Source organism: Bos javanicus, chromosome 15, assembly GCF_032452875.1.
Source record: "Bos javanicus breed banteng chromosome 15, ARS-OSU_banteng_1.0, whole genome shotgun sequence".
Classification (NCBI taxonomy): Eukaryota; Metazoa; Chordata; class Mammalia; order Artiodactyla; family Bovidae; genus Bos; species Bos javanicus.
Genome location: NC_083882.1, coordinates 17,744,465 through 17,761,049, shown reverse-complemented (window position 1 = coordinate 17,761,049; position 16,585 = coordinate 17,744,465). Strand labels below are relative to the sequence as shown.

Genomic DNA, 16,585 nt, shown 5'->3' with positions numbered 1-16,585 from the left:
ATTATTTTTCTTTATTTATTTTTTTATATTTCTTTTGTTGTCGTTGTTGTCTGGGGTTTTTTCCGGGGGCGGGGGGGGGGGGGGTTGGGGGCGTGGTCTGTGCCTCTTGTGGGATCTTTGTTCACCAACCAGGGATTGAAGCCAGACCTTTAGTAGGGAAAGTACAGAGTCCTAACCACGGGCGGACCAAGGAATTGTCTATATTTATTTTACACAGAAGATAAGGTTGTCACGAGGACTTCACTTACCCCAAGGCAAACCCACGTTTTTCCTAAAGTAAAATCCCCACCCTTAATTAGGTTTTGTAACAAGTGGGAGATTGTATTTTTCAAAGTTGACCACACTTAAAGTTAGGGTTGACCTGCACCCGGCAGGGCTGAAAGCCTTTTAATTGCTCATCCTCAAGATGGAAGGAACACAGAGTTAGCAAGAGAGACATCAATGGTTTATTGGATAGGGAATCTTACCAGAAGCAAGAGGGTTCTACAGAGACACACTCTTATGGGTGACAGATGGCAGGTTGGCCGTGGCAAGAGTCTTCCCTGTCAGAAGAGGGAATTGTTACAGAGAAAATTGGTATCAGGATGGCTCATTGGTTACCAGGAAAACCAGCAGAAGAGCACAATCCTCACTGCCCCTTTGATAAACCATCTTTGTGAAGTTGTTCTGATTTAAAGATTACAACAGTCAGTAGCTGGGGTGGGGGCAACTATGTAGGCATTTACTGATCAGGCTCTATGATTAAGAGGCAAGATAAGTCAGGTGAGTAGGATGTAGCTGAAGCAGGGTCTGATTATGAAGGGGATGTACAGCCAGCAAGAGAACAGCCATCTTGGGTGGCCTAATCATACAATTAGTTCACCCTACAAGTTCTTTCAATATGACTTATGCTCACTCCTCCAAGTAGAGGTGGGGGTCTGTGTTCTGTCCTCCCAGGCTAGGTCTAGACAGAAATATGGATAAAGAAGTTTGTCTAGTGATTCCAGTCCTCAGACTCCAACCTTCCCAGCTGAGACCCTAGACATCATGGAGCAGAGACCAGCCATCCCTCCCTTTGCCCTGTCTGAATTAATGATCCACAGAAACAAAGATAGAAAATAAATGGCTATTGTTTTAACCCAGTACATTTTGGGATCATTTTTACATAGTAATAGATAAATACAGCACTCCTAACTTCCCTAGTCACCCAAGGTTGGTCCCTTAGAGTGAGGTGTGATGCCTCTGTATATCAATAGGCTATCAAATCCTGCTTCCTTCCTTTGAATGTCACACTCAAATCTCCTCTCTTGCTGACCCTACTCTAGGCCAGGCACAAACATTTTCATACCTACTGCTATAATAGCTGTGGAAAGGAAATCATTACAATGTGTACCAGTTCTTTAATTGTGTTTGTGTGTTTGTGTGAAATGTACAAGATATATCCTATCTTTATCTGAAAAAGTTGAATTTTTAAAGAACTCAGAAAATTAAACAGCTAGTCTGGCCTAATAAACAAAGGCCAAGGCTGATAACTAGACATGGAAAAAGCAAAAGATGACTGGTTGTATTAATAGCTCCTTACATATTTCTAAGTATGGGGCATTTCTTTCACTAGTTAATTAACTTAATCCTCACAAAAATTCCATGAATTAGGGAGTTTTATTGCTCACATTTCTATAAAGAAACAGATAAGTTATATAAATTGTCCAAGGTCACAGAGCAAGTAATTAGTGATAGAGCTACAATCTGAACCCAGACTGTCTGGTTGCCAGGACTAGGGTCTTAATCTCTAAATTAGCTGTGCCTTAGGAGAATTCCCTTAGAAGCACAGGGGGTCAACTTTGACTTGGCAATTCTGTTATCAAAAGCACTATCAGGAAATATTGCCTCTATGTTGGACAGGATGACTTCTAGAGCAGTTCAAAGAGACTTAGGGGCAGTTGGGAGAGAAGGATAGCAAATATGCTCCTGAACTACAGCAGATAACTCCTTCAAACTTCAAAATATGAGCATATTCAACATAAATATGAGCAGAAGGCCAAAATGTAGTTAACAATTTCATTTAAGAGTCTAGAATTTTGAAAAGTCAAATTTTTTTTAAGAAAATAGGGAAAATCACTGCAACGCAAGTGTAAGCACTTGAGTGCTTTACACTTAGAACCTAAGTAAATAAAATCTAATTCTGATCTTTATTTACATTAATCAAAAAAAATTAACTGGGAACCAATTCAGGATTAAAGCATAAAATTGGGACTTAGGGAAGAAAGGTAATTACTGAAGGTATTAGGTAGATGAAATTATCCAAAGAGTCTACAGAGAAAAAACTTGGGGAACACCTACTTTTAGGTGGAGGAAAAGGACTTATCAGAGTAGATGGAGCAAGAATTATAAAAAGAAAGGTGTCAGAGAACCAGATTACTCTGTGAGCTAAGCCATGCTGCACTCTCCACCTCCACTTCTTTACACACCTGTGATAATTCCTCATTCACACCTTGGATGTGAAGCAATAACCGCCTTGAGGGGATACAGATCCAAAGAAAACAGACAACAGGACGCTAATTTTTCTTTTTTTTTTTTTATGGAACGCTTCACGAATTTGCGTGTCATTCTTGTGCAGGGACCATGCTAATCTTCTCTGTATCGTTCCAATTTTAGTATATGTGCTGCTGAAGCGAGCACAGGATACTAAATTTTTTATTCCAAAATTCTGAAGTCACAGTTCAGGTAGAAGACAAGAAATATTTGAAAATCCATTTTTCCTACCCCTACCCAATACTAGTTAAGTAGAATTCAGGAGAAAAAGGCTAGAGCTGGAGAGGAAGCCAGAGGGAGGATCAGCTACTGATGAATATCCCCAAGAAAAGGCCATGATCCTTGTCTCCTCCTAAAGTCCAGCCACAGGGGAATGTGACAGAACCATCCCCTCTACACACACATACACACACACACACACACACACACACACACAGGATACATTCAGGATTATGAGGGAGAGAAGATCTGTTCCCTGATTCAAACCAGCTTATCTGAAAAAGTAGCCCACGTGAGCACTCAAGGTTAAATGGAAGATTGAGGTGGTTGTTTAGGGTGTTTGGATATGAGGAACCTAAGGTAGCCTTACAGAAAGTTCTCAGGACACCAAAAGCCCCTCAAAGAGCTAAATGGATGATTTTTCTGTTATAGCTGTGAAGAGTACAGAAGTTAGCTGAACTGGAGCTGGTGACCCTCAAGGGGCTCCACTACAGGAAACTGGGCCCTACAAGTCTGGGGCCATTACCATGCTGGATATGAGACAGACCGGGATGGTATAACACCCAGGATAGAAGACGTGAAGCAAACAATCTTCCAAGCAACCTTTAACCTAGGATGTATTAAAAGATGACTGAATTTGACTGAGTTTAAGTGAAAATGACTAGATTAACATTTCTTCCATGAGATAGAAATGAAGTGCTTAAACAAAAACAATTAAGTCAATGGAGAAGGAAATGGCAACCCAGTCCAGTATTCTTGCCTGGGAAATCCCATGGACAGAGGAGCCTGGTGGGCTCCTCTATAGTCCATGGGATCACAAAGAGCTGGGCACGACTTGGCAACTAAATAACAACAAAGAAGCCAAAATAAAATATGGAAAGGCAAGTGACAAGAATTTTCAAGACTGGGGCTTTGGTTTTCTTTGTGTCTTGATCCATAACCTTTGGACAGGTTACTATTCACGCCAATGCTGCCTTTGGCACAGTAAGAACCTCTGAATCACAGACTGATCTACAGCTTGCACAATGTGAATCCATTCCATTCTGCAGTTTTGAGTCAAGGCCCTGGCTTGTTTTTATTGGGCATTACCCCTTAACTGCACAAATAAAGCTTTTTAAAAAAAATTTATTTTTATTGAAGGATAATTGCTTTACAACAAATAAAGCTTTTGATAATTAAAAAAGAAAGCAATGAAGTTCAGTTTAAAGAGGATTAAAGCTTTTTTTTTCATATATGAATTTATAACTTTTGAGTTATTCCTGTCACAGTAGATAACAGTGTTCAGACACAGAGTCACTAATAAAGAGCAACATCTTTTGAAATGTACCTCATCTTAGATTCTAAGTTAACTACAGTTGTTAACCTAGCCAAAAAGTTAGGTGGAGACTTATGTCTTGGAAAGTATACTATCAATATTGATAAAATAAATGTTTGGCCTCTTCCTCTTTGCAAACATCCATAACTACAGTCATAAGACCCAGGGTGCTCTTGTAGAAGTATAATTTAGTTTTAGAAACATTAGAACACTAGTTCCATAGCAGGGAACAAAGAGGAAAATAACAAAAATTTAAGAGTTTAGAAAAATGTGAGTGTTAGATTCAAAATGCAAGGATGTTTGCTCTTCACTTCTAATTAAATTCTTCTATAACAAGTAACTTCTGGGACTTTCCTAGTTGCCCAGTGGCTAAGACTTTGTGCTCCCAGTGCAGATCCCTAGTCAGGGAACTAAGATCCCACATACGGCAACTAAGCCCAGGCATCACCACTACTGAGCCCACGTGCTCTAGAGCCCCCAGGCACCACAACAAGTGAGTCACGCTGAAGGAAGACCCAGCACAGCCAAACAAGTAACTTCTATTATACTTAGTCTGTTGGAATAACTCATTGTACTAGGTTGGCTAGTGTCCCCCACAAATCCTGCCTGTGAATGACTTGACTCAGAAATATGGTTTCTGCAGATGTAATAAAGATGAGGTCATAGTCCTAAATACAATGACTGATGTCCTTATGAAAAGAGAGGGCACACACAAATGAGAGAGCCATGTGGAGGAGGCAGGTTGGAGTGATTCACCTCCAAAAAATGAAACACCAAGGAATTCCAACCACCACCAGAAGCTGGGAGAGAAGCAAGGAATATAGATTCTCCCTTAGAACCTACAGAAAGAGCCAACTCTGCCAACACCTGGATTTCAGACTTCCAGACTCCAGAACTCCGAAAAAACACATTTCTGTTGTTTTAAGTCACTCTGTTTGTGGTACTTAGTTATGGCTGCCATAGAAAACCAATCCTTATCTGTTTTATTTATATAACCCATAACCCACATTTTGTGAAATCCTGGGAAGGACAGAGTCAAAAGCTTCATCAGACCTTTGAAAATGTTTGTACTCCATCGTTGAAACAATTTTCTAAGCCCAGTGTGAAGCTACTCCTGCCTTGGGTGCCAAATCAGCAAACTGAAACTTAAATAATATTCATGTCCCTATAAATGCTCCACTTGCCCAGAAATAGAGTATATCAAGCCAGAAAATTCCCAATTGCAAGAATTTTTAATAACTTTTTTCTAAGTAAGAACAGATATGCAACCTCAGACAAACTCAAGCCAAATACTCTTTCCTTATTCCCTGATTGACCTAATAGCCTTATAAGGAAATCTCTGACCACCAAGCCAATCATGTGGTTTCCACGTTGCCACTTCTAAAGCTCTGTAAAACTTGCTTTTGCCCCAAATCCCTCAGCAAGAGTGGTCCACTGCTTGTGAGGCACTCTACTCCCCTAATCCATGGCAACTGCATGTTTTCTCTTGAATAAAGGATATCAAACTTGTTATTAAGTTTATTTTTGTCATTTGACATGTATTTGAGTTAAGAAAATGATTACACTAGGAAGATGCAGAATAGTAGCGAGTTCCTAGAAGTAACTTTTATATAATTTATCTTGGAATTTAGAACAAAAAGATACAAAATAAGATATTTTAGGAAATTCTTAGTGATTTAAAGACAGAAATCCTACTTGTCTCAAGAATGACTTTTGAGCTTGTTCCATGTTCCTCCACCTTTGAGGATGGTTTGGTCTGCTCAACAGTGGCTCCCAAGCCTTTCAATTTTACAAGCAGTGGGTCCCCATTGAACAAGGAACTGCACTAAAAATGTGGGAAATTTTTTAAATTATGAAAATCTTTTATGTTTTAGATTGGGGTGGCTCCTCAGCCATAGGCTAAAAGGAATAACTCAATTCATATCCGCTGGTGTCTTAGGCCTCAGCCATTGAGATATGAACTCAAGAGAAAAATTTGACATAGGCCAGTGGTCCAGAAATGCCCCGGATTGAAAGCAAACAATCTTACTGACCACTACTTACCACTCTGAACATTTATTCTACTTCCAAACATAGGCCAAGAAGCAACCCAACAGCTAGTCCCGACTTCCTTCGCCTGGTATACGCATACTATGAAATGTTCCTATTCATTCAGTGAATACAGTAGAGGTGAACACAAACAAAGGTCAGGTTCTAGAGATACTACCCAAGTAGAATCAATAATATGGTACAGGGAGGAAAGCAATAATCAGTTGCATGATGGTTGCTAACCTGGGAGACGGAGACAGTTATTAAGTGGAGCAAGTCTGTGACAAAAGATGAGATATTTAAGAAATAGCTGGAAATACATGTTGATCAGTTGGGAGCGATTTGAGACAGTCTGGCACATCAACATTCAGAGGTTGAAGCCACAGAGGTAGATAAAATCACACAGGAAGAGCATGTAGCTCAGTGAGTTGAAATGGAAATGAAATTCTGGGGTGTGCAGGTAGAGGAAGAGCCAGAGAATGAGAAAGCTAAGTGAGATAAATGTGGGACCAGGAGAGAATGGCATCTTTGAAGTCAAATTAACAACCAGGAGTGTTCAAGGTTCAAATGCTGTAAGGAGATCAAGTAAAAGGAAGATTGAAAATGAACTTCTGATTAAGCAATAGGAGGTCACTGATGACCTTGGCAAGAGGACCAGTGGGACATAAGCCAATGAGTAATAAGTAGAAGAAATAGAGACAGACTGTACTCTTCTTTAAAGATGTTTAGCAGAATATAAAGGGAGTAAAACAAGGTCATAACATGACCAAGGTGGTCCGAGAAATTTTTTTTAAGAATGGTGGATACTTGAATATGTTTGTAAGCCAGTGATTCACAAACTTTAGTGCATCAGCCTCACCTGGAAGGCTTATTAAAATTCAGATTGCTCCCTGGCCCCCCATACACTGAATGTTTGGTCTGGGGTGGAACTCAAGAACTTCGCTTTTCCAACAAGTTCTTAAGTGATGATAACGCTGTTGGTCTGTGGACTAAAACTTTGAGAACCCCTGTTGTAGGCTAAGGAGGAAATAATCAATAGAAGGATGTTTGGAAGATATACGAAATGTTAAGTATCCTGGAGCAAAACACAGAAGCACTTCAGTGAAAGCATAAAAACAGTTGGTCTTGAGTAGGAAGTGAGGCAGCCCTTCCTCTGAGATAGGTAGGCCGATGAAGATGTGCATTACCAGAGGTAAAGTTTAGAGGCAGAGAAGCAGGTTATGAAAGTGCATGTTTCAAAGTCTTATTTTCTTTGCTTATTTTCTCAAAGTAAAGTCATCTGCTGAGAACGGAGGAGGTAAGGTAGAGTGTGTGTGCGCGCTCAGTCGCTGAGTCGTGTCTGACTCTTAGTGACTCCAAGGACTGCAGCCCGCTGAGCTCCTCTGTCTATGGGATTCTCCCAATATTCATAAGAATATTGGAGCGGGATGCCATTTCCTTCTCCAGGTGATCTTCCCAATGCAGGGATCAAACCTGTGTCTCCTGCATTGCAGGCGGATTCTTTACCACTGAGCCAAGGTAGAGTAGGGGGAAGGATAATTACACTTAGCAGCAATAGGAAAAGGCCTTGTAAAAATAGTCCCATGCCCCACCTTTTCTTAGAGTTACGAGAATTACAGTCTCTTAACCAGGAGTGTTAATTTTCAAATCTGGGTCATTGAAAGTTGGCTCTTTATTCTCTGCCTTCCGACTTTCCACTGCTACCCTTCAAACATCAAACACTGTTGAAGAAACTTGTAAGTAGTATCAGTCTGTTTCAGCAACCACACACACACACAAAAAACTCATTTATCATTAAGTGAAAATAGCAAACCTCAGTACACCCACGGAAGTTTCCTGTCATTCTTTTAGATTGTTGTTGTTTAATCTTTAAGTCATGTCAGACTCTTTGCAACCCCGTGAACTGCAGTATGCCAGACTTCCCTGTCCTTCACTATCTCCCAGAGTTTGCTCAAATTCATGTCCATTCAGTCCGTGATGCCATCCAACCTCTCCTCCTCCCTTTTTCTCTTGTTCTCAATCTTTCTCAGCATCAGAGTCTTTTCCAAGGAGTCGGCACTTTGCATAAGGTGGCCAAAGTATTGGAACTTCAGCGTCAGTCCTTCCAATGAATATTCAGGCTTGATTTCCTTAAGGATTGACTGGTCTGATTTCCTTGTTGTCCAAGGGACTCTCAAGAATCTTCCCCAGCACCACAGTTCAAAAGCATCAATTCTTCAGCATTCAGCCTTCTTTATGGTCCAACTCTCACATCTGTATGTGACTACTGGAAAAACCATAGCCTCGACAATATGGACCTTTGCCAACATAACCTGTCTAGGTTTGTCATAGCTTTTCTTCCAAGGAGCAAGCACCCTTTAATTTCATGGTTGCAGTCACCGTCCAGAGTTTTGGAGCCCAAGAAAATGTCTGCTACAGTTTCCATTTTTTCCCCATCTACTTGCCATGAAGTGATGGGACTGGATGCTATGATCTTAGTTGTCTGAATGTTGAGTTTGAAGCCAGCTTTTACACTCTTTTCTTTCAACTCCATCAGGAGGCTCTTTAGTGTCTCTTTGCTTTCTGCCGTTAAAGTGGTATCATCTGCATATTGGAGGTTGTTATTTCTCTAGGCAATCTTGATTCCAGCTTGTGACTCAATCAGCCCCACATTTTGCATGATGTACTCTTCATGTAAGTTAAATAAGCAGGGTGAAAATATACAGTCTTGACGTACTCCTTTCCCAGTTTTGAACCTGTCCATTGTTAGTTAGAACCATGTCAGGTTCTAACTGTTGCTTCTTGACATGCATACAGGTTTCTCAGGAGACAGGTAAGGTGGTCTGGTATTCCCAACTCTTGAAGAATCTTCCAGTTTGTTATGATCCACACAGTCAAAGGCTTTAGTGTAGTCAATGAAGCGGATATTTTTTTGAATTCCCTTGCTTTATCTATGATTCAGTGGATGTTGGCAATTTGATCTCTGGTTCCTCTGCCTTTTCTGAATCTAGCTTGTACATCTGAAAGTTCTTGGTTCACATACTGCTGAAGCCTAGCTTGAAGGATTTTGAGAATAATCTCGCTAGCATGTGAAATGAGTGCAATTGTACAGTAATTTGAACATTCTTTGGCATTTTCTTTCTTAGGGAATGGAATGGAATGAAAACTAATCTCTTCCAGTTCTTTGGCCACAGCAGAGTTTTCCAAATTTGTTGGCATATTGAGTGCAGCGTCATCTTTTAGGATTTTAAATAGTTTAGCTGGAATTCTGTCACCTCCATTGGCTTCATTCATAGTAATGCTTCCCAAGGTCCAGGATGTCTGGCTTTAGGTCAATTACCAAACCACTGTTGTTACATGGGCCATTAAGACTGTTTTTGCACAGTTCTGTGTATTCTTGCCACCTCTTCTTAATCTGTTTCTCTTAGGTCCTTGCCATTTCTCTCCTTTATTGTGCCCATCTTTGCATGAAATGTTCCCTTGGTATCTCCAATTTTCTTGAAGAGATCTCTATTCATTTGCATTCTATTGTTTTCCTCTATTTCTTTATATTGTTCACTTAAGGCTTTCTCTCTCCTTGCTGTTCTCTTAACTCTGCATTCATTTGGGTCTATCTTTCCCTTTTTCTTTTGCCTTTCACTTCTCTTTCCTCAGCTGTTTGTAAGGCCTCCTCAGACAACCCCAGACAACTTTGCCTTCTTTATTTTTCTTGGGGATGGTTTTGGTCACCACCTCCTGTACAGTATTATGAACTTGTCTCCAGTTCATAGAGGTGGTACCAGATCCATGACAATTAGTCCATAGTTGTTCAGGCACTCTGTCTACCAGATCTAATCCCTTGAATCTATTGGTCACCTCCACTGTATAATCATAAAGGATTTGAATTTGATTTAGGTTATACCTGAATGGCCTAGTGGTTTTCCCTTTGCAATTTAAGCCTGAATTTTGCAATAAAGAGTTCACAATCTGAGCCACAGTCAGCTCCCAGTCTTGTTTTTGCTGACTGTAAAGAGCTTCTCCATCTTCAGCTGAAAAGAATATAATCAATCTGATTTCAGTAGTAACCATCTGATGATGTCCATGTGTAGAGTCATTCTTTAGATAAAAACAGTCAAAAACTAATGTAGACCCAAGTTTGGATTAGCACTTGTGACATTAGGATGTTACCAATTGGGAGAGCAGGCTGCTACTTAATTCTCTTTACCCACTGTGGATCTGTCAAAGATGTTTTAATCTGGAATACTTAAAATTTACACAGAATTGTTTGTATCTTTATGTCTTTTTCTTTAATCAGATGCTCACCAAGTCTGTAACTCCTCAACAGTTTAAGGCACCTGTTTCAGACTGTCCATTGGTTAAAAATAGAAGTTTAGTGACATGCAAAAGCCATATTTGATTTTATTGTCTAAGAATAAGGAATTAGAAAATAAAGTCTTCCCATTTAAAACTTAAAAGTATTGAACTCTACTTTGTTCTCAAGCACAGATGCTCTCATTCATTCGTTCAATTCACATCTCAAAGCCAGACTGTTTCTTTATGCATTGTTTTATCAAGTGGATCCAACTTTGGATATTTAGGGGTATCTCTTTGAGAAAAATATAAATTACAACTAATAAAATATAAATTATGAGTAACAAAATATAAATTACAAGTAACAAAGCTCTTAGGGCCCTTTCCAGGGCCTTGGGAGGTCTAAGGGACCCAGAAGCTAAAGACTAATCTGTTCGTAGGTTCTGGTGAATCTTAAACTGAGGTCACAATTTTTACTGCCTTCATTTCCAAGTCAATTTCCCCTCACTGCTCAAATCCCAGTTAAAAGTCCAAGGTTGATTTTAGGGTCATTGCTGCTGCTGCTAAGTTGCTTCAGTCGTGTCCGACTCTGTGCGACCCCATAGATGGCAGCCCACCAGGCTCCTCCGTCCACAGGATTCTCTAGGCAAGAATACTGGAGTGGGTTGTCATTTCCTTCTCCATTTAGGGTCATTATGAAGTGCTAAAGACTGAATGACTGCTTCTCTCCAAATGTCATATGTTGAAACCTAACTCTCGATGTGTCATTACTGGGAGGTGGGGCCTTTAACTTTGGGAGGTAATTAGGTCATGAGAGTGGAACCCTTATGAATGAGATTAGTGCCTTTATAAAGGAGACCCAAAGCCCTTTAAAGTTTCTTTCTGCATGTGAGGACACAGTGAGGTATCAGCGGTCTGCAACCTGAAAGCGGTTCCTCAACAGAACCAACCATGCTGGCACCTTGATCTCAGACTTTGAACCTCCAGAACTATGAGAAATACATCTGTATTGATTTATAAGTCATCCAGTTCACGGTACTTTTTTATAACCACCAAGACTAAGACACAGTCTGTCTTCATAAACTTACTACTAAACTATCTCTAGGTTTGAAATTTAAATATTTCAAAAATTTCAAAATACACACAAAACATTAAATAATTAGTTTTATATTTTTTACTTTGATATAAGATTTAAATTTTGGTAATGACATGGCATATCTAAACAGATGAATGAATGCAGTTTCAGGTTTAAAATTCTGACCTCCTCCAGGCATGACAGCCCTATGCTATCATCAACAGAAAAGATATATTCCTGTTAGCTTTCCTTTTGAACTTGAATTTGAAATTTAAAAGAAAGAAGTGGGTTACTTTTTGTATTTCTGACTCCTAAGCCTGGCTAAAATTTACCATTTCACCATGAAATATGTAAATGCACCTATTATAAAAATTTTAATTAAACTCTGAGAAACTACTCTACAGTAGAACATCAACATTTTCTTGATAGGTGAAAGCTTTTATATTACATTTTTATTTTGCAAGAAAATAAATTATACAACTTAAAAAATAAAATCCAAAAATTAAGCAGTTCATCAAAATATTTCAGCCTACTACATACAGAAACTGCTACCATTTAAAATTGTACAGCATTATCATCTCAGTATGTAGTGGCACACATTCAAAATCGTATATACCATACGAGGATAGATTACAACTTAGGAACTCAAATTTGTTCAACACTCCAGACAACGTATATAGTGTAGATGACAGGAAAGCTCTCATTGTAGTGTTTATTTCACCAACATAACATTGGAAGAGTTTATAAGACAGCATCCCAGTCATTTACATGAAAATAGAAAAAACAAGCTTGAGTTTAAGATAGCAAATCTTTCTGGAAAACTAGCAGATCTTTCACACAAATTGAATTTTTAAAATTTGCCCTTTGAGCAGGGCCAATGACATCCTACTCCAAATAATGCAAAATACTTTTAAACTACTCCAGTCATATTTTGTATTAAATTTAATAAAAGGTAATTTATTAAGAAAGCTAACATTTCCTTTTTGGAAATTTTAACATTTATGCACAAAATAAGAGTAAAGAGATTTAAATAAAGTTTGCCAGAATGCAGGGATCCCTCCAATAAATGTAAAAATTGGAAGACTTCAGAATTTATTTCAAGATCCTCATTAAATCACTGGAACAGTAATATTCTAAATATTTAACTCATTGTAAGCATTAAAATTGTTCTATATTTTCACTTGGAAAGTTTTGCTTCATATCTCCTTACTCTGGCAATGAGATGGTAATAAAGGTTAGCATTTGCAAGATGGCTTCACCTTTATATTAGAAGATGAATGCTCAAATCTTAAATTAACCTCTGAAGTGTCCTATTGCCATACTGCTCATGAAAAAAATATATACGTATATTTGTATACATTTTCCCTTAACCATGTCAGATTTCATCCCTGCTCAGATAGCACTAATTTTTAGTTCACATTAGAGAAAAGGGACTTATTAATAAAGGATACTAACAGTGATTCTGTACCTTTAGCAAATTGCTGGTAGGTTTTTGTTTCCAGATCCTTTTTTTTTTAATTTTTAATTAGCAAATTTATTGTCAAAATATATTTAAAGAAAATTCAACAATGGAATAGGCACCTTGTCAACTAAATGATTTTCATGAACACCAAATTGTAGTTAGATAAACTTTTGTATACATAAAGAAAAAAATAATGAAAACTGTAAGTCTACAGTATTTGCTGCTGTTCTATTCCCCAATATACAACTAGGACATAATAAGCTATTAAAAAATTTATAAAATTGTATAGAAAACTTTGCTATGGATTTAGAGTTACCCACTTTTGCATTAAATTTACCTTTATAAATCAAAATATCATGGCTCTCATTCTTAAATGACTGAAAAAGATTAGAAATTCCAAACAAGTTTTGAGAACAATTCTGGTTTAAAACATCAACAAATTTTAAACTTTAAGAAACAGACTATAATTTTTCTTTCCATTGCTTCTTCCTTTGGTGTTCCTGTACTGGATAAGCAAATATGCCGATACCAAACTATTTGTTAAACATAAGGGCCACAATTATTACCAAATTATCAGTTTTTTTTAAATTTCAAATTTATTCCATTGTTAACAGTCATCTAGTCAAAGAAAACAGTAAGCACTAATTTAGACTAATTTTCACAATATTCTTAGTCATTGCCATATGCTACCTAAGAGTTCAAGTGTAAGATTTTCCTGTGAATTTCAGAATAGGTCTTTGACTATAACCAGCAAAACCTTAAATGTTTTAAGTTTGCTTTCCTTCATCAGGCCATCTCACAAAGCCTCTTGGGACTGGGGACAGACTCCATGAAATGCTGTTAAAAGCACTCTACAATAATACTGTATGCTGTTCAACACTCTGGCACTCCATTTTCTACTACCATCAAAATCATTTAAAATATTACTTAATATCAAATAAAATATAATTTGCAAGAAAAGTTTTGAAATGGGCACCACAATGAATAAAATCCATGTTGACCCATTCTTTCCCAGTGGGGAATAAGTTTTCCTTTTTTAAGTTGTTCACGTCCTCAAGTCCAAAAATCTCCATTACTCTGGGTATTCAGTTGCCAGCAACTAAAAAGTTGCTACTTTGGATTGACTGAAAAAAACAAGTTTAAGTGTTGCCTTCTGAACATTATTTAAATGTTTACTTTTAAAATATATAAATATACATATACATATTATTTGGCAAGTTTATTGTTCATATTAAGATTGCAACAATTCTGCTTATGCTTTTCAGGTCTATGTTGTGGTTTTTCTTTACCTCCTAGGTGACTGATAATTATTACTTTTTAAAACAGAATGTCTTCCTTTCCAGAAACCTGAGGCTACAAATCCCTAATAATGAGACTTTAAAACTTCAAAGTATTTCTATGCTACAGATTAAGAGGTCAGTTATATAATTGTATTATATTAAAGCAGGAGATTTCTGCCTTGTTTTTTAATGAATTCGAGTGTAGCATAATAAATATTAGGTATATAATATTAAGTGTCTTAGTAAACACTTAATACGCGAGTTTTGCTATTTTTGACTCTGAAGTTGAAATGATCTATCTCCATACATTTTTTTAAACAACTAAAATAACAATATGAGCTTCACTTTTTCAAAACAAACTCTCTGGCCATATAAGATAAAAAAAAAAACACAAAAAACACTCCATTTAACAATGAACAACTAAAACAGTAGTCTCCTGCTTAATGAAAGCCAACATTTTTTAGGTGGAAAAATTTACTATCACTTTGAAGTCACCACTAAAATCCAGTTGTTATACTGAAGCAGTGTTTGAACATATGATAATACTAAATACTTTTCATCTATATCTGCCCTGTCCCGATGTTGTGTAGACCAGCTCACTCTTTTGATCAAAAGAAATCAAGAGTGCTATTTCTAGTTTTAATTGCATTTTTTAAAAAAACAAAACACAACAGCATTTTTCAGTGCACAAACATCTGAAGATCCTTCCTTGTGCAAATACATTTTTCTAAGAGAGGAAAAAAAAAAAAAAAAAGCAACAAGAACCCCACTTTCACCCTCCCAACTGTTATTTCTTCTGGTGGGTATAAATCAGGTTTTTAAAAGCTCATAATGGGCTCTTTGTGAATGCAAGTTTCTCCACAAAACAGCATGCTGTTAAAACAGAGTGGTGCAACATGAAAGGAATGCCACCATGCTAACTAATGTGATTGGCAAAATATAGTTGTTTTGTTAGGTAAGGCAGAGATTTTAATATTTATGTAATCAAAGTCCAACTAAACCTTCCCCTAGCACAAACTGTAAGAACTTTCTGCCGAAGCACTCCAAAATTTGGGTTCTTAATATTGTCCATGATATTCAAAATTATGCCATATATATGAAAGTGTTGATATCAGATTCATCTCTTCTGATGTATTTGTGCTCTATTAGCCATTCTATTTGCTCTTTTATCATTTTCTTTTGTGGCAGGAACATGTTTTTCAAAATTTCTACTAATTCAGTCTGCAGCTGAGCATTACTAATTTTCTTTCTCATCTTCATTATTTGTATGATAGCTTCCTAAAAGAAAAAATAAAAATAAAGTATTAAATTATTTTAAGTAAAACAAAACAAAAAATGACTTTTAATGTTTTTTATCCTCTATCCAACATCTATCCAAAGGATTAGCAATCACTGGATTAACCTTGAGACCCGTAACAAACAAAAGTATCTTCTTTTCACTCTGGAAAACAAAATCTGCATATTATGGATATTCTGAAAAATAAGGAAAAGCAAAATTACTCATATCCCTTTTTACATACTTTTCCCCTTGTATTTACAGTTACTTCTTTGTATAGTAGTAGCAGTCAGTTGCTTTAGTTGCTCTCTGTTTTAAAAATTAATAATCATTACTTTTTATATACTTATCAGATTAATGAGCTGTACTTATTCTCAAGTACCTTCAGTTTATAATGACTCGACTAAATGGTTCAACTTTCTGGAGGAGTAAGCACTTTTCATCTAAGTCAATCTTATTAATAATTTCCTTGATGATTTAATTACTATTAATCTATATAATATAGATAATTAGAAAATTACTAATTATTCTCTCTTTTGTCTTTTCCAGTACAAGGTCTCTTCTTAGTCAACAAAAGGCATCCATCTGCCTTACTGGAGATTAGAATTCATTATAAAAAGTTTGAAAACAGAAATGTGTTAATATTTGCTTTTAAACACTGAAAAACAGAGATTTGCTACAAGGCAATAGGCTTGGGACTCAGGCACTATTCAGTATGAGAAAAGTATACCATCAACTTCCTCTGTACAGACATGAGAATTCCTACACTGCCACTAGCAAGTCAGAAGAATTACTCCTAACAGTATGTCCATATCCACACTCTGGATCACAGGGGTTTATGTCAAGGGTTCAGGGAGAAAGAAGGAAGAGGGAAAAAGTATGTCTTCCTTCAGGCACTTGTACATTACAGAAACCAGTACGGAGGAAAGAACAATTGTAAATATTCTAATTTCTCTTACTCTAGCTTTGGTAGAGGTGAAAATGATGGCTGTGTTAGAGATGTTAAGAGAAAAACAGAGATCACAGGGGTTCTGGCCCTGGTCTCATTTAATATGTTGGAGGTCACTTGAAAAGTGGCATGATATGATGGAAATAATTTGCAATTCTGAATTTCTCAGTTTCCATATGATATAGATAGAGTTTAGAGCTC

At 37.2% G+C, this 16,585-nt stretch overlaps 1 protein-coding gene and 1 non-coding gene across 5 annotated transcripts in view; both read right to left on the bottom strand.

Moving 5' to 3' along the window:
* Window positions 1–2,551: 2,551 nt before the first annotated feature.
* LOC133227217 (U6 spliceosomal RNA) lies at window positions 2,552–2,658 on the bottom strand. Its single transcript, XR_009729769.1, has one exon. It is a non-coding gene; the product is annotated as a U6 spliceosomal RNA (small nuclear RNA).
* A 9,189-nt stretch (window positions 2,659–11,847) lies between these two features.
* CUL5 (cullin 5) overlaps window positions 11,848–16,585 on the bottom strand; it is a 126,756-nt gene continuing 122,018 nt past the window's right edge. For all 4 annotated transcript variants that reach the window (XM_061440220.1, XM_061440219.1, XM_061440221.1 and 1 more), the window contains one exon: window positions 11,848–15,437. In XM_061440220.1, coding sequence (XP_061296204.1) covers window positions 15,243–15,437 — 195 coding nt within the window. In that variant the 3' untranslated portion in view covers window positions 11,848–15,242. The remainder of the gene's footprint in view (window positions 15,438–16,585) is intronic.